Source organism: Delphinapterus leucas, chromosome 4, assembly GCF_059928025.1.
Source record: "Delphinapterus leucas isolate spDelLeu-1000000601 "Yukka" chromosome 4, BTC_Dleu_Yukka2, whole genome shotgun sequence".
In the NCBI taxonomy this organism is placed as follows: Eukaryota; Metazoa; Chordata; class Mammalia; order Artiodactyla; family Monodontidae; genus Delphinapterus; species Delphinapterus leucas.
The window spans coordinates 65589249-65614943 of record NC_143132.1 but is presented as its reverse complement, the minus strand read 5'-3'; the positions used below and the strand labels follow the sequence as shown (position 1 = coordinate 65614943).

The 25695-nt window shown below is 39.8% G+C and overlaps 1 protein-coding gene across 1 annotated transcript in view; it reads left to right on the top strand.

Moving 5' to 3' along the window:
• The first annotated feature begins 668 nt into the window (after positions 1–668).
• Positions 669–25695, top strand: part of TMEM39A (transmembrane protein 39A) — a 30520-nt gene continuing 5493 nt past the window's right edge. Inside the window, exons 1-6 of the mRNA XM_022559516.3 lie at positions 669–966; positions 2340–2526; positions 10970–11192; positions 16499–16582; positions 18602–18756; positions 24701–25049. Of these exons, the coding sequence (XP_022415224.1) occupies positions 2414–2526; positions 10970–11192; positions 16499–16582; positions 18602–18756; positions 24701–25049 (924 nt within the window). The 5' untranslated portion in view covers positions 669–966; positions 2340–2413. The remainder of the gene's footprint in view (positions 967–2339; positions 2527–10969; positions 11193–16498; positions 16583–18601; positions 18757–24700; positions 25050–25695) is intronic.

Sequence of the window (25695 nt, the reverse complement as noted above, 5' to 3'; positions counted from 1 at the left end):
TGGCACACGGGCTCAGTAGTTGTGGCACACAGGCTTAGTTGCTCCACGGCATGTGGGATCTTCCCGGACCAGGGATCGAACCCTTGTCTCGTGCATTGGCAGGTGGATTCTTAACCATTGTGCCACCAGGGAAGTCCCCTTGGGCATACTTTTAATGTTATATTTATTGTAATAAATTGTAATTACTGTGTTTTCCTGGTGTATTGTTTCTTCTACTAGACTGTGAGCTCTTTGGGATATTCACTTTTGTAACTCCACAATCTACCTAGTCCTTTTCTTAACATAAAATAAGCGCAAGGTTTGTTGCTGAAGCACGACTTCGCGGCTCCATCTCCTTTACCTAGCAGTGACTTGAGCTCAGGTGATGTCTCCCAACCTCCCCCATCTGTAAAAAGGGGGTTGATAACTTGAACACGGTTGTTACTTGGAGTCCATGAGATAACAGGAATAAGCCCTAACATGGTTGTCCGCACGTCGTTGGAGCTTGGGAGGAAATACGTTGGTTAGTACTAGCGGGGAAGGCGGGACCGCGACACCAGCGGAGAAGGCGAGTTCCACTGCGCAGGTGCACGCAAGACGTGGTGCGGTGCTCCCTCCCTGGCTCTCGTGTAGTTCCGGGGCCTGTTCGCGGCTGGGGCGGTAGGCCGTCGCGGAGCTGACGTCACCACTGTGCGCTGCCACGTCTGCTCAGCTCCGTGGTAATGGAGGCTGAGGATGAGTGCTGACGGGGCCGGGCTCTGCCTCTAGCTTTAGCTCTGGCTCTGACTCTGGCACTGACTCGGTGTCTGGGTCTGGCAGCGCGAAGCCAGGACACTTTTTCTCGACTCTCCGGGAGGGGACGACCCGCGGGCAAGCAACTGGTTTGTAGCGCCTCAACCTGGGCAGGGAGTTCTCTTGCCTGGGGTCCAGCCTGTAAAGCCGCCTTCTCCCAGGGATCCTTCCCCACTGGCCTGGCCTCCTCCATGCGTGAGTATTACCGAGCTGCCGCGCTGTCCGATTGTCCCTGGCCTGCTTCGGCCCTCCAGGTTGCGCGGCGGGGGCCGCTTTGTCATCCCCTCTTAGGGGCCAGTCTATTGAAGTTTGTGGTCCTCTCGCCGCCCACCTTTCCCCACCCCATCCTCTCGTCCTCTTCCGTCCCAATTTTTTTGCTCCACACTTTTCTTACCCTTTGCTGGTTAATTGAGCAAGGACCAGCTGCCTCTACATTCAACGGTTTGAATGCTTTGCCTCACCTGGCGTTTGTTAATCTGCAGCCGAAAGCTGTTAGGAATAGGGAACAGAGGATATCTGCTGTAACGTTTTGAAAACCAAGGTTTTTCCACGGCGTCGTTCTTCAGTTTTTAAGTTGTATTGTTTAGGAAACAGATTTTTGGTATCCATATTGGCGGAGCCGTGACTTTGCCATAGATTGATAAAAACAGTTTCTTTTCAGTGATGGTCTTTATGTATTACTTGTCTTTTAATCCTGCAGTTTCAGTAATTTCTAAATGATTTTACATCAGTTTTTCTGGAGTAGTCATCCACTTGAGCTCTTTCCAGTATTTTCACTCTAACATGTGGAATACCACTTGAACAGTTTTACTTTTAAAGCGTTAAAAGACCTTCTGATGTACTTTCAGGCATCTTTGTCAGTCCTGACAACCACCTCTGTAGGACAAGGAACGCTTTTTTTTCTGATGAGGAAACAAACTCAGAGGTTAAATGCTTCCAAGTCAGATAATAAGAAGTCAGATATTAGGAAGTCATGATAAGAATTGATCTCAGAATCTAGATTCCCTTGATAACGAAACCTAACATTTTGGACAGTGCTGATTCTTCTGCATTTCAAGTGGCGTATTGTGAAATACTACTTTTTTTTTTAGCGGTACGCGGGCCTCTCACTGCTGTGGCCTCTCCCGTTGCGGAGCACAGGCTCCGGACGCGCAGGCTCAGCGGCCATGGCTCACGGGCCCAGCCGCTCCGCGGCATGTGGGATCTTCCCGGACCGGGGCACGAACCCGTGTCCCCTGCATCGGCAGGCGGACTCTCAACCACTGCGCCACCAGGGAAGCCCCTGTGAAATACTACTTTTGAACTGGAAATGTATATATTCAATGTTTCTTGTAAATTTCTACCTGATTGTAATATCTTTCAAACAGAGCTTAGATTAGAACTTAGGCTTCTGACCCATTGGAGGCTGAGTAGTCCTTTCATTAGAATAAACTAGGTAATAGACATTGGGAGCATTTGTTTGACAATCTGGTTTTACAAGGTCTGCTCACTCAGTTTTTCTGGTTGTTTTGTTACACTGCCTACTTTAAAAATAGTAAACTGATATTTAAATGTCTCTTTTTGTTCAGTGTTGAAACAGGCTGACAACCGTTAACCTGGGTTGCAGCTACAGGTGGCACTGGAAGCAGACTGGTTCCTGGACATGCCCGGTGGAAGGAGGGGCCCTAGTCGGCAGCAGCTAAGCCGTTCAGCTTTACCTTCTTTGCAGACTTTGGTTGGTGGGGGCTGTGGCAATGGAACAGGCCTGAGAAACAGGTAAAGAAGAAATAAGACTTTGCGTAATTTGTAATATCCTATGATCAGTAAGGCTAATACAGAAGACTAATACAGACTATTCAGATATTTGCTTATCAAGATTGTTTTCTGACACTGAAGTAGAAATCCTGACCCTAAAGATTGAAAACGAAGTATTTCAGAATACTTTGGAGATAGAAAGTTGTGATGCCCACAAAGTGAAAACAGGCTGATTCATACTTATGGCTGATAATCCAAATTCTAGTCATCACCTTTTTTTTCAGCTATTAAAAGAAGAGAGAAATAAATTACCATTCAAGATGAATATGATGGTTTAACTACTTACTAGCATTCTTTTTTGGGGAGGGCAAATTAAAATAGACAGTTAACATGTGATTCTAAAATTGTCATATTCTGTCAAGGGTCTTAAAAATTATTTTGTTCAAAATGAAATGAATAAACTATCAGCTGTAGCCTAAACATCTTAAGATTTGTGTCATGTTGTACGAGAATAAAGAATTTGATTTTCTCAATGGAAATTTATCCCTATTCCTAATTTTCAAAAGTTAGAATGAATTATTTCTAAAATTATCCAGGATAACTCATTTCATCAGGAGGTTCAATCATGTAGCAGTAGAAAGAGATGGCTTTTACTGGATTGTTTGGTCAAGATAATTTTTTTTTTCTGCTTCCTCCCTGAATAGAGTTTTCTCTGGCCTGGATTCTATTTTTCACAGCTAGCAGTCAGTACTACTCTTGTCTTTTCAGACCCTCCTGATGTTATTTGTGCACTTTCTCTTTCTGGCCTGCCCTTCTTTCTTTCTGACCTTCCACCCCAAGCTCTACTCTGTCTTCAGAATCATTTCTGATCTTGTCATTTCAGTGGGGCTCTCCCTGAAATTCCAGTTTGAAGGGACTTTCCAGGCTGATTCTCATTATACTAATTTTCAATCCAAATTTTATATTTACATATGCATACAGAGTACTTATAATTTATCCTAGAGTAATATTTTTACTCTCCTGTTCTTTGGATTTCCTCATTTTAAAAACGGTAATACTTTCTGCTTCATAAATAAGTACTTTCTGCTTGGAAATAAATGAAGTAGTAAATTGCAGTAACTTTTAAAAACTTTACTCTGAATTTTCCAAAATTTCTACAAATAACATGTTTTTTTTTTTTTTTTTAATAAAGAAAAATGAAAAAATCAGACTATGTGAAAAAGCTCTTGAGGAAAGGTACTATCCAGCATAGATACTGAGATGAAGGATGTTTCCTATTTGAAGTTCATGCTTTAATTTTACTAATATATACTGACCATCAGTTTAGTGATTCAGTACTTTCAAATTGCAGTAGAAAATCATAGCTGTGCCTAGCTAAGATTCTAGCTAGCTACAGTATTCTAACTCTGCCTCTGTATTAACTCCAGTAGTTCTTTTTTTTTTTTTTTTTTTTTGACGGTACGCGGGCCTCTCACTGCTGTGGCCTCTCCCGTTGCGGAGCACAGGCTCCAGAAGTGCAGGCCCAGCGGCCATGGCTCATGGGCCCAGCCGCCCCGCGGCATGTGGGATCCTCCCGGACTGGGGCACGAACCCGTGTCCCCTGCATCGGCAGGCAGACTCTCAACCACTGCGCCACCAGGGAAGCCCTCCAGTAGTTCTTTGTTCATTTACTTTGACTTTGAGGATTTCCCTAGATTCTTAGATTAGATTAGATTCTCATACCGTCCCATGGAAACCCTCCTCAGTGTTTTGGGCTGCTGTAGGAGCACAAAGAAGGGAGAAAAAGTCATTCAGGCCTAGTAGTCTAGGCTTTAGGTTTCCCAGTTCTCTCTTAATGAGACTAACTTTTTCTCCTGTGTATTTTAAATATTAGGATACCATGTAAAATATCTTTTGGGGGAGGGAATATGAACTGTTCTGCTATTTAAAAAGAGCTGAAAACCACATTCTCAGATGGTTCTGCATGTACTTAAGTCTGCAGATAGAATACTGGGAAGAACTAAGAACATTTAGAAAATACCTCTGCTCTTAAATGAGTTTAGCTCTGAGCATGTGATCTGTCTTCCTTGTAGCTCTTCTATCCTGGCTTTCCAGGTTCTAGTTATGGTTGCCTTGATCTACCATTCTCCATCAACTTTCCTCCCTTAACGTATATTTCTTTAGCAATTAATGGTGTTGGTGGGGAGAAGGACTTATTTTTCAACAGATTAGAATAAAGTGAAAAATAATAGTTGCTCATGTTTTGAAAAATCACTAAAGCTATTATGAGGGATTATTTTGTGACATTTTTACCTATAGGGGTTATTTTGGAAGAAGACAGACAGTCCTATATTTGTTTCTTGATGGGAAAGAAGCAGCCTAGAACAGGTTGTTTTACAAGACCTGGGGAAAGGGTATAAAAAGTGTGGATAAAACCAGTGTTAGATAGCCTAGAATATGATTTTAGGAAGGATGTGTATAAAGAAAGACAATGTCCAGATGCAGAGAACTCATTTCTGGAGTGTCTGTAGAGTATTGAAGAGATAAATAGACAATTGCTTAAGTGTGATGTAATTTTGGATATTATACTTGATTCTGCAAGACAGAAATCAGCAGAAGAAGAGAGCATTTGCCCCTGTTTGTTAGGTGTTTGTGACCTGTTTGAAGTTAAACTTGAAAATGTCAAAGAGGTAGTTTGGTGACACAATCAGAATTGAAATCCATCCTGTCCTGCTTTCTACCTGTGGGGAGCAGGGATTTGTTCTTGGGACTATGTGCTTAGATGATTGCCATCTAAAGAAGGAGGATATACTGTGAACTGCTGAGTTTTTAGAGAGCTTTTAGTTGAGGGAGAATCTTATTTGAGAAGGACTAAGAGTGATTTTTTTCTTTGTTTTGTTCTTGTATGCTTAGTTAATAATATCACCTGAGCATGTCCGAATGATCACTGCTTTCTCTATCCCTTTTAGTTCTTTTTTATTCCTTTAAATTTTTCTTGCTTTATCCGTTTGCTTACCTAAAATGTGCTGCTTGCTAGCTCCGTAAAAGCCAGTCTTAGGTCTGCTATGTTAACTCTTTCCTGCATACAAGGACAAAGCAGGGTTCACCATAATTCATATTGTTTGCACAAATAGTTCAGGCACTCTTATTATTTAGGGAAGCTTTTGTATCAGTGGAGGGGACTGTTTACCAGTCCGGTTCCCAGGTGCCAGCCTCCTGTGCAGTCCTTTCTAAGGATTGTTATGCTGATCATCTGCTTTCCTTTGGGGAGTCTGGAATTTTGGTAGTGCTAGGTAAAGAGTATTTACGTGGCTCATCTCCAGTAAAAAACCTTGCCTGCTCAGCCTCTAATGAAGCTCCCTGGTAGACAGCACTTCACACATGTTGTCATAACTAGTTGCTGAAGGAGTTAAGTGCATCCTATATGACTCCACTGAGAAGGGACTCTTGGAAGTCTGCACCTGGTTTCCTCTGGACTTTGCCTGGTACCTTTTCCATCTGCTAGTTTTTTTTTTTGTTTTTTTTTGCGGTACGCGGGCCTCTCACTGTTGTGGCCTCTCCCGTTGCAGAGCACAGGCTCCGGAAGCGCAGGCTCAGCGGCCATGGCTCACGTAGCCACTCCGCGGCATGTGGGATCTTCCCGGACCGGGGCACGAACCCGTGTCCCCTAAATTGGCAGGCGGACTCTCAACACTGCGCCACCAGGGAAGCCCCTATCTGCTAGTTTTGATTTGTATTCTTTTGCTGTTATACATCGAAGCCATGAACATGACTATATGTGCAGTCCTGTGAGTCCTGCTAGTGAATCATCAGGCTTAGTCATGGTCTTGGGGACCTGCAACACAGTTTGAAAGAGAATATTCAGTGATAGCATTGAGAAGAGTTCTTTGAAGAGAATCTTTTCCAACCCTTGTATTATAGATGAAGAAACTGAGGCTCAGGGATATAAAGTTACTTTCTCAAAAACCACAACTGGTTAGTGGGATATCTGGGACTGGAACTCTCCCACATTGTATCTCAAACATTTGTGTCACTTTGCTCTTCTTGAATCTGTTTTATATTCTTTCAGAGGAACAATACATTTTTTTTGGATTTATTTTATTTTTGTTTGTGTTGGGTCTTTGTTGCTGCATGCGGGCTTTCTCTAGTTGCGGCGAATAGGGACTACTCTTCGTTGCGGTGCGCAGGCTTCTCATCGCAGTGGCTTCTCTTGTTGTGGAGCATGGGCTCTAGGTGCATGGGCTTCAGTAGTTGTGGCACGTAGGCTCAGTAGTTGTGGCTTGCAGGCTCTAGAGCGCAGACTCAGTAGTTGTGGCACACGGGCTTAGTTGCTCCGCGGCATGTGGGATCTTCCTGGCCCAGGGATCGAACCCATGTCTCCTGCATTGGCAAGCGGATTCTTAACCACTGCGCCACCAGGGAAGCCCTAGGAACAATACTTTTAATTTTTCTTAAATGATACCTCCGTAATTAATTTTCTGAGATGTATTGACCAAGTCTATTTATTTTAGCTCTTTTTTTTTTTTTTTGGTTATAAGATCTTTGATCATATTTCCTCTCAAACTTTTAACATATAGAATTACTTTCCTCTTTCCAACTGATTCTCTGGATCACTATATTTGATGTTTGTCTCTGTCTTTTGGCTTGAAGTATAATAGCCAAGGCTGTATAGGTTATCACAAATAACAGATTTTTTTTTTTTAACTGACAAAGCAAAAGACTTTATTTGGAAGGGGCACCCGGACAGAGAGCAGCAGGGTAAGGGAACCCAGGAAAACTGCTCTGCTACTTGGCTTGCAGTCTCAGGTTTTATGGTAATGGGGTTAGCTTTCTGGGTTGTCTCTGGCCAGTCATCTTGCTTGTGCCATATTTGGTCTGACTCGGTACTTCCTGGTGACGCACGTATCTCTCAGCCAAGATGGATTCTAGCATGAGGGTTTCTGGGAGGTTGGCAGGACATATTATGGGCTGGCATCTCCTCCCTCTTTTTGGCCCCTCCCAAATTCTCCCAGTTAGTTTTCAGCAGCAGCACCATGTTCCTTATTGGGATCTCCTGTTACGAGATAACTCATGCAAGCAGTTATTATTGTGTCTGGCCAAGGTGAGTTGTTTTGGTCAGTAGTTCCCTAACATCTTGATTTCTGATTACATGTGGTTTACTGTCTACCAGGGGAGAGAATATTTCAATACTGTATGAATGATAAGTGTGATAAGGGAACTAGGGACAGAATTTAATGGGTGTACAGAAGAGCAGCGCTTTTCCAAGTATGAGGGAGGAGGATTGAGGGCATCCTTTTTTTTTTTTTTTAAATTTTTATCGGAGGACAGTTGATTTACAATGTTGTGTTAGTTTCTGCTGCACAGCAAAGTGAGTCAGTTATACATACACATATATCCACTCTTTTCCCATATAGGTCATTATAGGGTACTGAGTAGAGTTCCCTGTGTTGTACAGTAGGTCCTTATTACCTGTTTTATATATAGTGGTGTGTATATATCAATCCCAATCCCAATTTATCCCTCCATCTCCTTTCCCCCAGTAACCATAAGTTTGTTTTCTACATTTGTGACTCTGTTTCTGTTTTGTAAATAAGTTCATTTGTACCTTTTTTTAGATTCCACATATAAGCAATATCATATGATATTTGTCTTTCTGAGTCTGACTTACTTCACTTAGTATGACAATCTCTAGGTCCATTCACGCTGCTGCAAATGGCATTATTTCATTCTTTTTTATGGCTGAGTAATATTCATTGTATATATGTACCACATCTTTTCTATCCATTCATCTGTCAGTGGACGTTTAGGTTGCTTCCATGTCTTGGCTATTGTAAACAGTGCTGCAGTGAACATTGGGATGCAGGTATCCTTTTGGATTATGGTTTTCTCTGGATATATGCCCAGGAGTGGGATTGCTGGATCATATGGTAGTTCCACAAATATAGATCTTTTGTATTTTGTTTTTAATATTTTTCTTGAAGCCCAGAGTGTTATTAACTTTGTTAACAGCAGAATTAATCTGCTTTACTTAGGAAAATTCTGTAAAAACCTTTAAATCATAACAGATATTTTAGCATGTACTTCTGACTGAAGAGGAATAAGAAATTTTATTTGCTGTAGAGAATGTTTAGTTTATCCTAGAGTAGAGGCTCCTCATCAGAATTTTTTGTTTCCGTATTTTATGATTAAATGGAGTGAGGGAATAGAATGGCTGCTGGCATTAATTCTCTCCAAGTTCACCAACTTGAACAACTCCAGAGGGCACCTTTCATGTTGTATTCTGTGTGAAAAATACCTCCTGGAGTTGTGCAGTGCTGCAGCCCATCTCCCAGAACAGATCAGAGGATAGTGGTGTATTAATGATTGGTTTATGACTAAGCAAGTAAGGTTTTGAGACCTACTGGTAGATCACAACCTACTCCTTGGTAAGCTTGTTCTGTTGGAGTGCACTCCTGAGAATGAGGGGAAGAAATTTTTATAATTTTTTCTGACTCTCCTTCCATCCCTGTTCTTCCCTTCTAGTTCTTCTGAGTTTCTGCCATGGTATTTTTTTTTTTTTTTTTTGTGGTACGTGGGCCTCTCACTGTTGTGGCCTCTCCTGTTGCGGAGCACAGGCTCTGGACGCGCAGGCTCAGCGACCATGGCTCACGGGCCCAGCAGCTCTGCGGCATGTGGGATCTTCCCAGACCGGGGCACGAACCCGTGTCCCCTGCATGAGCAGGCAGACTCAACCACTGCGCCACCAGGGAAGCCCTCTGCCATGGTATTCTTAACTGTTCAGAATGAGCAGAGTTCATATTCCCATGAGTCACTTAAAGTACTGTAAATGTCACATACTAATGGTAGAATTCTATATTTGAAAATTTTAGAGTAGAATGGTAACAGTAATATTGTTCCTTCTCTAGAATCTTCTTTGGAAATAACCAAACCAAGCCTCTTTTCCTTGTTCTATTAGCAATAGTAGACCCTTAGATCTCTATTCACAGGCATATAAACAATGGGAAATTTTATTCCTTACCCTCATCTTATCATTTTATTTATTTATTTATTTGGCTGCTCCAGGTCTTAGTTGTGGCACACAGTATCTTCCTTACTGCGTGTGGGATCTTTAGTTGCAGCATGCAGGATCTTTTAGGTGCATCATGCGGGTTCTAGTTCCCTGACTAGGTATTGAACCCGGGCCCCCTGCATTGGGAGTGTGGAGTCTTTTATCACTGGACCACCAGGGAAGTCCCTCATCTTATCATTTTAGATAGCCCAGCTATTTGTGACTTACAAAAACACTTAGAAGAAAGAACAAGAAGAAGATAGGGATTAAAATCTCTACATTTTAATTTGTGTTTTAAGAGATCTCCCTCTTTTTAATGACTGTATTGGTCTGCTGTCTCCTCAGCCTAAAGGTATGTATTTGCAGTAAACTAGGAACAGTGCTGTCTCTGTCCTTAAGATTATGATCTGATAGACAAAAAGATGTATGCAAAAAAATTATATAACAGTATAATGAAAAAAACTGTATAACAGTATGAAAAGTGCAATAAAGGCAGAGTTTAGGTATAATGGTGGCACAGAGGAGAGATGAATCAGTTTTGATTGAGTGAGTCAGAGTAAGCTTTTAGAGGATATGTTTGATCATTTTAAAAGTCTTGAAGGATTTTGTCTGTAAATGTGTATATGAAACTTTAAGGAAGGTGATTGTGGAGGGCATTGCTGGTGAAAAGAATGGTGTATACAAAGGAATAGCATGTATATTCACAGATAGCAAATAGCATGGGTAGTATATAGGGTGCATGTGGAGGAGTGATAAGAGATGAGAGTAGTCTGTTAAGCAGAGGGCCTCATAGGACAGACTAAACATTTTTGGATATTATGCTATTAGTGGAGAGCCACTAAAGAGTTTTAGGCAAGAGAGTCCACTATCAGTTTCACTTTAGAAAGATCTTTGAAGGCAGGTTGGAGGATTTGGTCAAAGTAGAGTTGAATTTAGAGGGATTACCTCAGTAGTTCAAGTGAAAAATGGTAACTCCTTGAACTTAGGCAGTGGGTTTAGAGAGGAGAGTGCAGTTTGGAAAAAGATTTATAAAGTGGAGTATATATGATTTAGAGAAGAAAATTCCTAATATGACTCCCAGGTTTCTGATTTGGGCAGCTAACTGGGTGGGCCATGGACTAGGGTCAGGATTGTAGGAGGAGAACCACAGAGATGTCCAGTAGACAACTTGATATCATGGATCTAAAATGCAGCGGTGAGCTTTTTGGAGAGAAATGTTAGTTTTCAGCATGTAGGAGATAATGGAAGCCATGACCATGTATTACATTACGGAGAGAGAGTGTACAGAGGGGAAAGAGACGAGCAAAAGGTCCCAGAATAGAGTCTTGAGGAAGGCCAACAGTTAAAGTGTAGGTGAAGAAGGAAGCAGAACCCCTTTGTGCTCTTTGACACTGAAAGATGTCACCATTTGAATTAACCATAATTTTCTCTTTTTAGGAATGGTAGTGCTATTGGCCTTCCGGTCCCACCTATCACAGCCTTAATCACCCCAGGTCCTGTTCGTCATTGCCAAATTCCTGATTTGCCTGTGGATGGGAGCCTGCTCTTTGAATTTCTCTTTTTCATCTACTTGCTGGTTGCTCTGTTCATTCAGTACATCAACATATATAAAACAGTGTGGTGGTATCCTTATAATCATCCTGCCTCTTGTACTTCATTGGTAAGTCTTAACAGGCCTTTAAGTTCTTCATGTTACTTAGCCAAGAAACTAGTAGGAAAACTTATGTGTAGAAATTATTTTTCTTAATTTTTCTTGGAATAAAATGTTTTTATATTAAAGCACAGATTACCTTCAGAATATAATGTCATAAGATAGTTAAATATCTGGCTTTGGTCCATAACCAGAAGTAGTAAAAATATAAATGAAAATGCAGAAAACATTTAAGTAATTTATTATAAACATATCACAGAAGGGTTTTAATATTTAGCTTTCTGTACACCATGTTAAATTTGTTGAAAGTTTAAGGTGCGAGTATGATTATATTCCAGGAACTTTATCCTTTTGATGGCTATATGAGGATAGTGATAGCTTCTGTAACAAATAAACCGCAAATTGTATAATGCCTCAAACATGTAACAGTCTGAGGCAGTTGACCTGGTTGGCAAGAGTAGCACACTTCCATTGGCAGGGGACCCAGGCCGCTGGAGACTCTGCCATCTTCTAGCATGTGGCCTCCAAGGTGGCTGTGGTCTGTCCCTGTTCTCCAGAAAGGGGAAAGAATGTAGGGAAGCATAAAGGAGAATTTCTTATAGGCCAGGCTCACATCATTTTCACAAGTACCCACTCCTAACTGTAAGGGAGGTTGGACAATATAGTACCTTAGCTGGGTTCATTGTTACCCTGAGTAAAATTGGGTTCTGTTACCAAAATAAAATGAGATAAGAACTAGCCATCTCTGCTGAAATGCATCAGCAGTTGTAACTCTTTCCAGTTATTTAGTGTGCTGTGGTAATCTTGATGCACAGAGGGTTCTCCACAGATAGGTATATAAAACAACAGTTCAGGATAGTCAGGTGACCTAGTAGGTAAGTGGTCAGCAATGGCAGATTTGGATGGATAGTGGAGATATGCTCTAGGAGAAAGAAGATTATTGTCCTGGGTAGATTGTATGTGTCTGACACTTATAAATGATTAGAAAACCTCCCTGGCCTGGTGAACATAGAAAGGAAATGTGGACCAAGATATTCAAGATAGTATGAGAAGGGAATAAACATTTTTATTTTAAATCCTTCTTTGGCCATGGTATTGTAAAATGAGGTTGGATTAGATGATCTTTAAGGCTTCTTCCAGCTGTATAGTTTTTTTTTTTTTTTACATCTTTATTGGAGTATGATTGCTTTACAATGGTGTGTTAGTTGCTGCTTTATAACAAAGTGAATCAGTTATACATATACATATGTTCCCATATCTCTTCCCTCTTGTGTCTCCCTCCCTCCCACCCTCCCTATCCCGCCCCTCTGGGTGGTCACAAAGCACCGAGCTGATCTCCCTGTGCTATGCGGCTGCTTCCCACTAGCTATCTATTTTACACTTGGTAGTGTATATATGTCCATGCCACTCTCTCGCTTTGTCCCAGCTTACCCTTCCCCCTCCCCATATCCTCAAGTCCATTCTCTAGTAGGTCTGTGTCTTTATTCCTATCTTACCCCTAGGTTCTTCATGACATTTTTTTTTTCCTTTGATTCCATATATATGTGTTAGCATACTGTATTTGTCCTTCTCTTCCTGACTTACTTCACTCTGTATGACAGACTCTGGGTCCATCCACCTCACTACAAATAACTCAATTTCGTTTCTTTTTATGGCTGAGTAATATTCCATTGTATATATGTGCCACATCTTCTTTATCCATTCATCCGATGATGGACATTTAGGTTGTTTCCATCTCCTGGCTATTGTAAATAGAGCTGCAATGAACATTTTGGTACATGACTCTTTGAATTACGGTTTTCTCAGGGTATATGCCCAGTAGTGGGATTGCTGGGTCATATGGTAGTTCTATTTGTAGTTTGTTGAGGAACCTCCATACTGTTCTCCATAGTGGCTGTACCAATTCACATTCCCACCAGCAGTGCAAGAGTGTTCCCTTTTCTCCACACCCTCTCCAGCATTTATTGTTTCTAGATTTTTTGATGATGGCCATCAGCTGTATAGTTTTATAAGTAAATACCTCAGTATCTTAACAATGACATTGGCAAATACTTGCTAAAATATTTACTATGTTATTTGCAAGTATTATCTCATTTATTCTTTCTAAAAACAGGTAGGTACTACTCTAAGACTCCCATTTTATAAGTGAGAAATATAAGACCTAGAAGTTATGAAACTGGCTTAAAATCACATGTGACAAAGTGAACACTCAAATTCAGACCTATCTGCTATGCTTCCTGTATTTATTCTGTGTTTACTCCATGAGTACCATTGGTTAGTTCTGTTATACTCTTTTCACTTTGACATCCCATGGAAACTTCTCACTTACTGAATTTTAAGGTAATCAAAGAGCTCTTTTCCCAGTCAACCATTTCTGACAGGAGTTCTTGTGAAAGTCCCTTATAAATGTTGCCTTGAAATGGAGGGAGCCAGTGCTGCTATGGCTGCTGACTCCAGAATTATGCTTCCTTTGCCTGACTCATACCACCAAAAATGGATGCCTTTTACCCTGCCCCTCTCCCCACTTTACTCAGTTTATGTGATTGGCAGACATTAAATCAAATCTAGTAACTTTAGTTACAGGAAAGTTCGGAAATGTAGTTTTTAGCTTTCCAGTCTCTACAGTAGAAGAAGGCACACTTAAAGGAGGTTACCATGTGGACTGGCTAACTTATCTGCCACACATAATCCTTGATCACACAAAGCTTAAAATTTAATTGTGGAGCTAAGAGTAACATATGTGGAATAGCAAATAAGATTTTAGCCTATGAATCTGAGGGCCTGCATCAGTGAGCTGTTAAAGATGAATGGACTGCTACAGACCTAAATGCTTCCCACCACTGAAGGTATTCAAGCATGGCAGGTGGCAGCTTGACTGGGATGGTCGCCAAGGGACTTATGTCTTAACTAGTGGTTTGTCTCTTTTAAGTTTTCTTCTGTTAGGCATGCCTGACTCAGAAATTTGTCAGATTTATATATATGGTTTTTTGTTTTCATTTTCAAGATCTTAATAATTATCAAAAAGAAAATGTGGGCACCTGAATATGTAAAGTTTCATTCTAGCTATCAGATAATTAGCTGAGTGAGTCTTAACCCTAAGAAACATAAAAGCTAAAAGTGGTGTAGTAAGTTATTCAGAATATTCAGGAGTGGAGCACTTTGATTAATCAAATATTCTGGTTTATAAAGAGTTAATCATAAGTAGATTACTAGTTTTCAATGATTTAGAATATAACAAAATTTGCTTAACAATGAGGTACGTTAGGCACTTAAATTTTTCGATATAAAAAATGTCTTAGATGGATTGGTGATACATAAGACCCCCAGACATTAGCTAGGGCCTGTAGTGTATTTGCTTCCATTATTTTGAAGGAGTAGGATGAGCAGGGAGGAGTCTCAAAACTAAGAGGGGATAAATAATTGTTAGAATCCAGACACTTAAAGAGAGACAGGGAAAAGGAAATGGTCTGAGGAATGGTAAGCCACTCTTTTGATAATCTGACTGCTTTACCTTTAAAATGTATCCCAATTCTGGCCACTCCATCGCTACTGACCCTGTTCAATCAATCATGTTTTCTCATCTGAATTGAAAGCAATAGCTTCTTAACTGATCTTTCCCCAATACAGTATTTTCCACACAGCAATCAGCATGATAATTTTAAAATACAAATAGAATCATGGCACCCTTTGCCTAAAACACTCTTATGACTTCCCCATAGGAAAAAATATATAAACTCAATCTTTTATTGCTCATTACCTCATTCCAGCCTTCTTGCTGATTTTCAGACATACCAGGCATATATTTCCCTGCCTTAGAGGCTGTGTGATTACTTTTTCCTCTGCCTGGAGCTCTCTGCCCCCAGATCTTGTCATGGCTTGTGCTTTTTTGTCATTCAGCTGTAAGCCCAAGTGCCACTTTCTCAGAGATATCCTCCCTAAGCACCAATTTAAATTGGTTCTGCACTTCCCTTCCCAGTCATTATTGTTTTATTTCTTACCAGCAGCATAACTATTTGAAATGCTTTTGCTTGTTAGTTTGTTTATTGTTATTGCCCTCCCCCCTTAAGCAACTTATTATTAAAGATGTGGGTTTAACTGCTGTAACAGGGTGTCTAAAACAGAACAGATGTTTATTTCCCTATTGTATAAAAAGTAGGTAGGTGATAAAAGGCCAGTGTGGCAACTCTTCGTATCTGTTGCTCTGCCACCCAGTGTGCTTCTTTCAGACACCATGGTCCAAAGGCTCCAACTCCTGTCATCACATGCAGCTGGCAGGAAGGAGGAAAGCAGAAAGAGACAGCTCTTTCCTTTAAGGGCATGGCTTGGAAGTCACACACATGACTTTCCCTCGTGTCCCTTAGCCGCAAGTAGTTATTGCAAGGGAGGCTGAGAAATGAACCTTTAGTCAGCTAGGAGTCAGTGTCCAGTTAAATTTTGTGATGGCAGAAGAAACAACTAGTAATCTCTGCCATCCCCTTTCTCTCTCACACTGCAGTAAAAAGTAAGATCCAGGAGAGCAGGAATCTTGTCTATCATTCTTCAGCATTGTATCCTCAGTATCTAGAAGACTACATGGCACGCTGTGGGTGTCTAGTTCATATTTATTGAATAAGTTGAGAAATTCTTGAAGGAGGACTGTGGAAACTTACAGACCTTCTGACCATCAAAATGAAAATACATCGCAACTTTCTTTTTGCTATTGATTTTTCATTTTGTTTATTATCACAGTTATATATACAGACTTAGAACTAGAAGGAACCATACATAGCATCTAGGTAATGCTATCATTTTATAGGAAGAAGAGATCAAATATAAGACATGTTTTTAAATCAAGCTAAGGGGAAAAGACTGAATGTATTGATGTATCAGTGAGTAGGGAGTTTAGATTAGTAGATGCCCAATTGGATTAATATAAGCTTTCATAAAGAGAGACCAACAACAGTAACTCTTGAAGCCTGGGAATTTAAATTTGACACTCATTATAAATATGGCATTTTAGATAATTATTCTTGCCATAATTCTGCAGGTTATCACTTGTTAACCCAAAACTGTAATCTTTTCCTTCTAATACAGTAAACTTGCAAAAAAGGAGAAGGTTACATTCCAGATAGTTTAAAATAGTGTTTGAAAAGTTAAAGCAGTTTGTCATGAAAGAAGTAGAAGGTAGGTAGTCTCTTCAAGGTCCCTCAAATTCCTGTGGTCTGTAAGTGTAAGATGATATAGGACAGTCTTTTGAGGGGGCAAACCGCTTCATGTAGTAGTTCCAACTGGATACACATATTTCTTTCTGATACAGTTATTTGTTTCTCTTATAGAATTTTCATCTCATTGATTACCACCTGGCAGCATTCATCACAGTGATGCTTGCGAGGAGGCTTGTATGGGCCCTCATCTCAGAGGTAACAGCTCATTCACTGTATTCTATCACTTGTAGCTAGAGCTAGTTAGAGGTTGAAAATGTGAAATGTCCAAGTATAATTTGAATGCAATTATAAATTAATTTCTTTACTCTTACATGAATTGTGCTAGTTCTTTTTCAAAGGTTTTCTTACAGTATATTTAAAATTCAAGTGTGATATACTAATTCAACTGTTAGAAATCTCATTTGTCCAATAGGAGCTTAGTTCTATCTTCCGAGTTCTCCAGTACAATCTTTCTAATTTTGATAGTTGCAGTAAAAATAGGATGGATTTTAGGTAACTGTTGTTAAGAAGAGTTGTATGTATGTAAATAAAGAGTTGCATCTAAAACATTGTTTCAAGTAACATTCACTTGAAATTATTTATATACCATTTGTGGAGTTGCTAGCAAGAGACATTTGTTTGAGTTTACTAAAACTTAGAATTTTAAAATGACAGCATCCACACTTGCATAGGACTAATCTTGACCCTCCCTAGGTTAGGATCTCCTGTTATTTACTCTCCAATAGCAACATACTCTTTTCCTCGTCACACTCATCCCAGTGTCACCAGGGCAGCAGAGCTTGAATGTATTCGTCATTTTTGCCTTATTCCAAACCCCAAGCTCTTGTGCTACCTATATGTGACAGATACTACACAAGGTCCTGGGGATACAGTGGCAACCAAGACAAATAAGACCTCTTTTTGAGGTCCTTATGATGTCTTTATGAGGCTGCCCAACCAAGAAAGACAAATACTAAACTTAAATTTATTACTAATCCTAAACATTTGAGAATGGAGGCAATGGAGTAATTCCAGTGGCTTAGATGCCTTCCCTTGACTTTGGCACATGAGGTACATTGGCATGAGGTATGTATCAGGGGAGTGATATGCAACTCTTTGTCCTGCTGGGCTGAGAACAGCTTGAGCCTACTCTACAGTTTAAGGCCCAGGCCGTAGTATTAATTCAACTGCTTCTTTGCATTTATAAGTAACTACACAAATAGTATATATTGTGTATATGTTATATATGCTGTGTAGTATGTTGGGTGAACTAAGAAATGGATATACAGGAGGGACCTGAAAAACTCCTTCTCCTTTCCCATGTGCTGTTGACTCCAGAAAATTGTTTTTCTCAGTTCTGACAATGCTATTTTAGAGGTTATAAGAATCTGTCATTTTCCCCTGCATTTCACTCATTCCTTCCTAGTTCAGTTTGAAAGAAAATGACATTGCAGAGCTTCATGTTTAGACAAGTATGTTTTCTTACTATATTTAATCAGTTTTAAAGATCTGGGATTAAAGAAGAATATTTGAACAGCTGTGATGTAAAGAACTAGAAGTAATGATCATGCATTATTTTCATATTTGCAAAAATCAAAAAAGAAACATTTATATAGGGATTTGTCAAAGAAGATCTGATTATTTTTTGAAGTTTCGGTAATTTATTAAACATTAATTCAGCAAACAGATTGGGGGGAGGATTCAAGGAAAAATAGAAACACTGTTGCTGCTGTTTAGGCCATGGCAGTCTAGTCCGGAGTCAGATAAATTAGTGGCTCGCTATCTTTATGTATATAAAAATCACTCGTTGGTTTGTTAAAATACAGGTTCCTTGACTTGTGATTTTTGTTCCCTATATCTGGTGGTGAAAGTCAGTAGGAATTTGCATGTTCAGTAAGCAGCCCCAGTAATTCTGATGAGTGTGGGTCATGGAACATACTTTGAGAAGCCCCAGTGTAAATAAATTAGACAATATCATAAGAACTTAAAGGAGGTCTTTGTGAGGGACTATGGGAATTCAAGGAGGAAACAGCTAACTGTCCCTGGGGAGATCGAATCTTCAAGAATGAGGAAGATAAGGTGGGATGGACAGTTCTTCTTCGTTCCTTCCTTTTTTTCTTTTTTTTTTTCCCACAGTTTACCTTCCACTAAATCTACTAAGTCCTTACTTGAGTCACATTGCTTTTGAATAAAGTCACTTATAAGCTTTTCTTTTTGGTGCTTCCAAACTTACAGGCCACTAAGGCGGGTGCAGCATCAATGATTCACTACATGGTTCTCATATCAGCTCGCTTGGTGCTACTTACTTTGTGTGGATGGGTACTTTGTTGGACCCTGGTCAATCTCTTCCGAAGCCATTCAGTCCTCAATCTCCTTTTCCTTGGCTACCCGTGAGTACTCCAGTTTTACTATTTTATTAGTAAGTCTTAAATTATTTGGGTCATGCAAATGATAGTATAAAAGGGAGGGAAATGAAATTCTTCAATATAAAGCAGGAGTCCAGAAAATTGGAAAAATCAGTGGTTAGAGTGACCATATAACTTATTTTCTAAACTGGGATACAGCTGAGACAATAGACATAAACTAAGATTATCCCCAAGAGGTGTGGCTCTCCTACCAATGAAGAATATTTTCATTAGCTCTGTCCACCAAATAAAATTCATATACAATAAAATTCACAAATCTTGTGTACATATGCTGAGTTTTGATAAATGCATATATCTGTGTAACTCAAAACCTTATCCCAGTATGGAACATCACCATTACTCCAGAAGTTCCTTCATGTCCCTTTCCAGTCAAACCCAATCCCCCTGTCTCCCAGAGGCAACAGTGTTTTTTTTTTTTGTTTGTTTGTTTTTGTGGTACGCGGGCCTCTCACCGCTGTGGCCTCTCCCGTTGCGGAGCACAGGCTCCGGACGCGCAGGCCCAGCAGCCATGGCTCACGGGCCCAGCCGCTTCACGGCACGCGGGATCCTCCCAGACCGGGGCACGGACCTGCATCCCCTGCATCGGCAGGCGGACTCTCAACCACTACGCCACCAGGGAAGCCCGCAACAGTGTTTTGATTTTTTTTTACACCATAGATTAGTTTGCCAATACTAGAATTTCATATAAATGGAATTGTACAGTATGTACACTTTCAAGCTGTCTTTGACTCAGCATGTTGTTTTTGAGATTTGTCTGTGTGATTGCATGTATCAGTAATATTTCATTGTATGAATATACCACAGTTTGTTTATTCTATTGTTGGACATCTGGCTTATTTCCAGTTTTTGACTACTATTAAAAAGAAACTGTTATGTACATTATTAATACAAGTCTTTTTTTGCAAAGATACCTTTTCATTCTCTTGGGAGAAATATGTAGGAGTGGCACTGCTAGGCCACAAGGTAGGAGTATGTTTAGTCTTATAAGAATCTACCAGACTTTTTCCCAAAGAAGTGATACCATTTTATTCTTTCAGCAATTCTATAAGAGTCTGGTTGCTACACATTTTTGCCAGCATTTGATGTTTTCCATTTTAAAAATTGTAGCCGTTCTGATGGTTGTGTAGTGGTATATTATTGTACATATTAGCTTATTAAACTATTTTGCATAGTTTTAACTTGTTTACATTTGGCTAAAACCTTCTTTGTTAGATGTTAACAGATAGCTATCATTTATTAAGCTCTTATTAAGTGTTAAGTGTCGGGCTAGGTGGTGCTTATAAACATCACCTCATGAAATCATCACAATGACCCAGGAGGTAGTATATTTAGTCTGCTATAACAGATCCAAAATGCTTGTGGCTTTAAAAAGTTAGAAGCTCATTCCTCTCTCCTGTATAGTGTGTATTTAAGTTATCTCGGATAGTTGTGATAACTCCATGGTGTCAGAACTCAAGCTTCTGCTATCTTTTTGCTCCACCCTGCCTAGCAGGATAGATTGTAAGGGAGGCTGGAAAATTAAGTCTTTAGCAGGGCAGCTGTATCTCAACTAAAAATCCTGTTGCTATGATCCCCATACTGGGCATTAGTCACCTCACTGTGGTCAGGGTAGGTAGACCTTTGTGCTCTCCTGTCCCCTGGAGTGAAGCATTAATAGGCTGAGCACTTAGGTGTTGTCCTTCTCTTCCATCAGCTGGCTAAGACAGGACCTAACCACCTTTGACCATGGAGATCCAGGCTGGGTTCTGCTGGTGGCTCACAGAAGTTTGCACCTTCTTTGGTGGCATTGTCTCATGTCATGCTCGGGATGGATTTTTCTATCTCCAGGTCACCCTTTTTGGAAACTATCTGTCTCAGTTTGCTCTGCTCTATGCCATAATAAAGACTATTATTTAAGCCCGCTTTCTTCTTGGTTTTTGTTCACTGTTGGACTGATGTTGAAAGCCATGTTGAACTGTCCAGATGAAAAGGAATAGGTTTTGTGAGTGTTGCAAACTTTGTATACCTCAGTGGGGATAGTATCATGGCAGAGAATAGTGTTCACTCCAGTTGTGGTCTAATTTGCATTGTTGTGCAAGGCCTCCCAGGGTAGACTGCAGGGCTCTGTGGGACTAATGTTGGGTCCTGGATGTCAGAATTTTTGATGGGTTCAGAGGTCACCCTGAGATGAGGACAGTTGTGAGAACCACCAGTGATTTTGGAGCTGCATGAGAGTGGAAGTCGTGTAGTCCAGGCATGTGATTTTTAGGACCCAGGCAGAGTTCCTGGATAACTCAAGTGGAAACACCTTTCATTGCTCACCAGTCTTCATTGCTACTGCAACAGAATCCCTCCCATGTACAAGGAGAGGTGATGGAGTTAACCTGTGGTTGGCAGAGTTCTACTGAAAAGGAGATTCAGATTTTTATGTGAAGCCAATTTCTATTAAAACTTAATTGAGCTGTATAGTTGGTATGCATTGAAATGAACATACCTAAAATGTACAGCTTGGTAGGTTTTAATACTTGTAAAGCCACAGATCCATCATCATAATAACAAACATACAACACCAATATCTACCTTCTGACATGTCTCCCAGGACTCCCAGGCAACTACAGTTGATTTACTTCTTTTCCCACTCAATTAGTGTTTTCTAGACTGTTAATACCATTGGCATCTTAATGTATACTTTTGTATTTGTCTTTTTCTTTCATGATGCATAATTATTTTGAGAATCATCTAAGTTGCAGGTATGAGTAGTTCATTTTCTTCCTGAAAAATAACAGAAGGGGTTTTGTGGTTTGTTTCCAGTTTGGCCACCACAGATAAACTAACTATGAACATGTGCATAAAAGTCTTCATATGAATATATGGTTTCATATTCTAAAATGAATAACTGTACCCTTATGCATTCCTGTCAACAATATGGAAGCATTCCAGTTCCCCTGTAGTCCTCACCAGTATTTGATTGGTATGGTCAGTAGTTAAAATATTGGCTGTTTTAAAGTGTGTAGAGGTATCTCACTATAGTCTGATTGCATTTCCCTAATGATTCATAATGTTGAACATTTTTGTGTTCATTTGCCAGGTGTATGTCTTTTATAAAATGCCTGTTCTTTTATTTATAACTGAGAAGACAAAAGAATAGTGTTGGAACTTCACTTTTCTTGACTTTGCTGGGTGGAATAAATATTTCCGCTATTCACACACACAAAAAAATTCTGTTGCTATGGAAGAAACAGGAGAACAGTAGCTATTGGCAGACAATTAGCAATCTTTGCCATAGGTAAAGACAGATTAAGTGGTTAAAAATTTTTCCCATGGTTAGACAATTAATGAGAAAGACTCAGGTCTTTTTGATTCAGAGCCCTTGTCTTAACCATTACTCTAAATTCAGTAGTTCTCAAAATGTGGTTCCCAGAACAGCAGCATCAGCATCACCTGGAAATTTGTTAGAAATAGAAATTCTCAGAATCTACCCCAAACTGAAGCAGAAACTCTAGAAAGTATGGCACAGGATTTGTCTTTTAACAAGCCTGCTAGATGATTCTGATGCTAGCTCAAGTTTGAGAATCATTGCTCTATACTGTTTATGGTGCTGCAGTGTAAGCATGAATTTATATGGGTAGTGACAGTATAAAATAAAGGCATACTCAGAGATTGTGTGGCCAAGATGGCAGGAAGAGTCTTTCTATTGGTTGTACTCTGTTAGGTTCTAATTAAATTCCTTAAACGATTACTTAAGGCACTCATCAACTCAATTCATACAGAGTGAATTTTCTTTGTTATAAACATTATTTTTCATGATTCAGATTTCTTATAAGGTGTATATTTTACATCAATTGTTTCTGTATTTCTAGATTAATATTTCAGCTGTTTGAGTTGGAAACATGATTTAGTTATTCTATTTATCAACAATAGCTGGTTGAATCATTTAGAAGGTTAACCCTGTCTAACTTGAAAGGCTTATTATGGATATATCGAGGAATATTTTGGCCAGACTGAAGAGGATTACCATCATCAAATGGCCAGCAAACATTTTAATTTTTTTAGATATGTAAATAAGCTTTATTCTTGGAGGCTCTCCACATCCCTATAAAACAATGAAATAATCATGTAATTTAAACAAGTTTTATGTCTAAATATTTACTAACCCTTTTTAAAATTCATGAATCATTTTCTTTACCTTACAAAGCTCTCCATGCTCTAAGCCTTTGATGTTACCCTGTATCAGTTATCTATTGACATATGATGCTGTAACGAACATCCACAGAGCCATGGTAGCATACCACACTATGTATTTACTGTGTATGTGTGTATGTGTTGGGATCAGCTGGAAGTCAGGAGACTCTCCTGATCTTAGCTGGGTTCAGTCACATATGTGGGATTGACCAGCTGTCAGTTTAGGCAACTAGGACAGCTAAGCTCTGCTCCATGAGTCTCTCATGCTCTGGCAGGCTAGCCTGGACATGGTCACATGAAATTGACAGAGTGGCAAGCTCATTTCAAGCTTATGATCCTAGCATGATACTTTTGCATTTACCCCCTCCCATCCTACTACTCCAGGGCACATTCACAGTGGATCCCAGAGCTGCTGCTAACCATCTTCTTAACTTACAAGAAGCTCATCCTTTCTCCCTCTATAGAGAACTATGAACAAGTGACGTTTGTTAATTTTTTTAAATAAAATTTATAACTAAATGTCTTTTTATTTGCTATTTTTAATATCTAAATTTATGTCAGTGAAATGATCATTTTATTTATTGGGTTGGCCAAAAAGTTCATTCTGGTTTTTCGCAAGATGGCACGGAAAAATGCGAACGAACTTTCTGGCCAACCCAATATAATACATACCTATACATACCTACGTTACAATGTGGAAGTTACTTAATGAGGACTTGGGAAAGTGTTTAAAATTTTTTTAAGGAACCAAAGTTGGAGCAACTATAAGAAGTTATGAAAAGGCTCACAAATTTTCAGTCCTTTAGCCAAGTAATTTTACTTGTAAAAATTTATTTATTGTACTTTTAGAATTGTTTTCATTAATCCGTCAAGTGTTTATTTAGTGCCTAGTATGTTTCAGCCACTATTCTAAGCGTCAAGGATATAGCAGTGAACTAATAAGCAGACTAAAATCTCTGGTTCTTGGAGCTTACATTGTAGTGAGGGGAGGATAGACCAAAGGGAAAAAACCCAAAATAAAAAACATGTAAAATATATGGAGTGGTAAGATCAGTGGAGAAAAAGAACCAGGCAAGAGGAACTCGGAGTGCCTGTAGAAGTATGGTGGGTGATGTGGTGGGGGGGTACGCAGGGGAGCCCCCTCACTAAGAAGAGGAAACTTGAAGGGCAAGCCATTCAAAAAATACCAGGTGTACACAAAAATCTGTGTGGGGAGTTACTTATCCCAATGGTATTTATAGTAGTGGAAAGTAAGAAACAGCCTGAGTCCTAACAAGAGAGAAATAGGTAAGTTATGGTATAGCTACATGAGAATACTATAGTACCTTTTAGAATTGTTGCTGAAAAATATTTAATGCCATAAGAAAAAGCTCAATATATACATGCTACATAACCACACACCCAAAGTTAAAACAGCAGTATACAAAACAGTTTATACTGTATGAGGCTAAACATATAAAAGAAAAAGTATAAAGTCTGTGCACCCAACTGTAAAAATTATAAAAATGATTATTTCCGGGTAGTTTATATTGTCGTGATTTTTTGTAGTTTCCTATTCTACAGTGAATATATATTGCCTTTGTGGGAAGAAATTAAAGAGCTTCCCAGATAATGGATTTACTGTCAGCAAAGTCCCTATTATATTACATTCACTCTGATGAATCATGACTATTTTACTAACACAGTTATATGATCTGATCTTAGGTGGCTTCTGTGGTCTCATTTTCATACTCCCTTTTTTCTGCAGGTTTGGTGTTTATGTTCCTCTCTGCTGTTTCCACCAAGATAGTAGAGCTCATCTTCTTCTTGCAGACTATAACTACATGGTTCAGCACCAGGCGGTAGAGGAGAGTGCCTCGACTGTGGGTGGCTTGGCCAAGTCCAAAGACTTCCTCTCCTTATTGCTGGAGTCTCTAAAAGAACAGTTTAATAATGCCACACCCATCCCCAGCCACAGCTGCCCCCTGTCTCCAGACCTCATTCGCAATGAAGTAGAATGTCTGAAAGCAGATTTCAACCACAGAATCAAGGAAGTTCTCTTCAACTCTCTCTTCAGTGCCTACTATGTTGCATTTCTCCCCCTGTGTTTTGTGAAGGTAAGTGGTTACTTGCTTTTATGTGCTTCCTGGATTTGTGTGTGAATGACATAAACTGGGTATTTCTTATTTAATCCCCCTTTTCTCTGTCTCCCCTTTGGCAGCCTGGATGGTGGAGTTCGGCTGCATCTGGAGTGCACTAATACCTGGTTGGTGGATAGATATTTCCATATCTGTGATGCACCCGTGGTGGTCCCCTCTTTTTTTCTTTTCTTTTCTTTTCTTCTTTTTTTTTAAGATTTTTTTTTTCCACCCAGTTTCTGGGGAGGATAAACTTGTACTTAGAATCCATATGTGGTAGCTTAAGAGGACTGAGGTTTCAGTAAAATTCAGCCTACCATGGTTGATCTTATCATGGTTATCACGAGTTTCCTTGAATTTAATCTAACCTTTAAACTTTACTTTAGTAGAAAAGAAAAATGGTCTGGATGTCACTTGGGCCCAAAATCTTTTGGGTCATTTCAGTGCCCTTCCTTCACCCATTGAGAAGCATATCTGCAGCTGGAGTGGTCATTCACAGAGAGCATTCACTTCTAGAAAGGAAGCACTTAAAGTATAATCGCCTCTCCCTTCCAACCCTAACTCATACAGCCAGAAAGTCAGGTTGAAGGATTTTGGAGGACTCTGCTCTTGAACTTTCTGCACA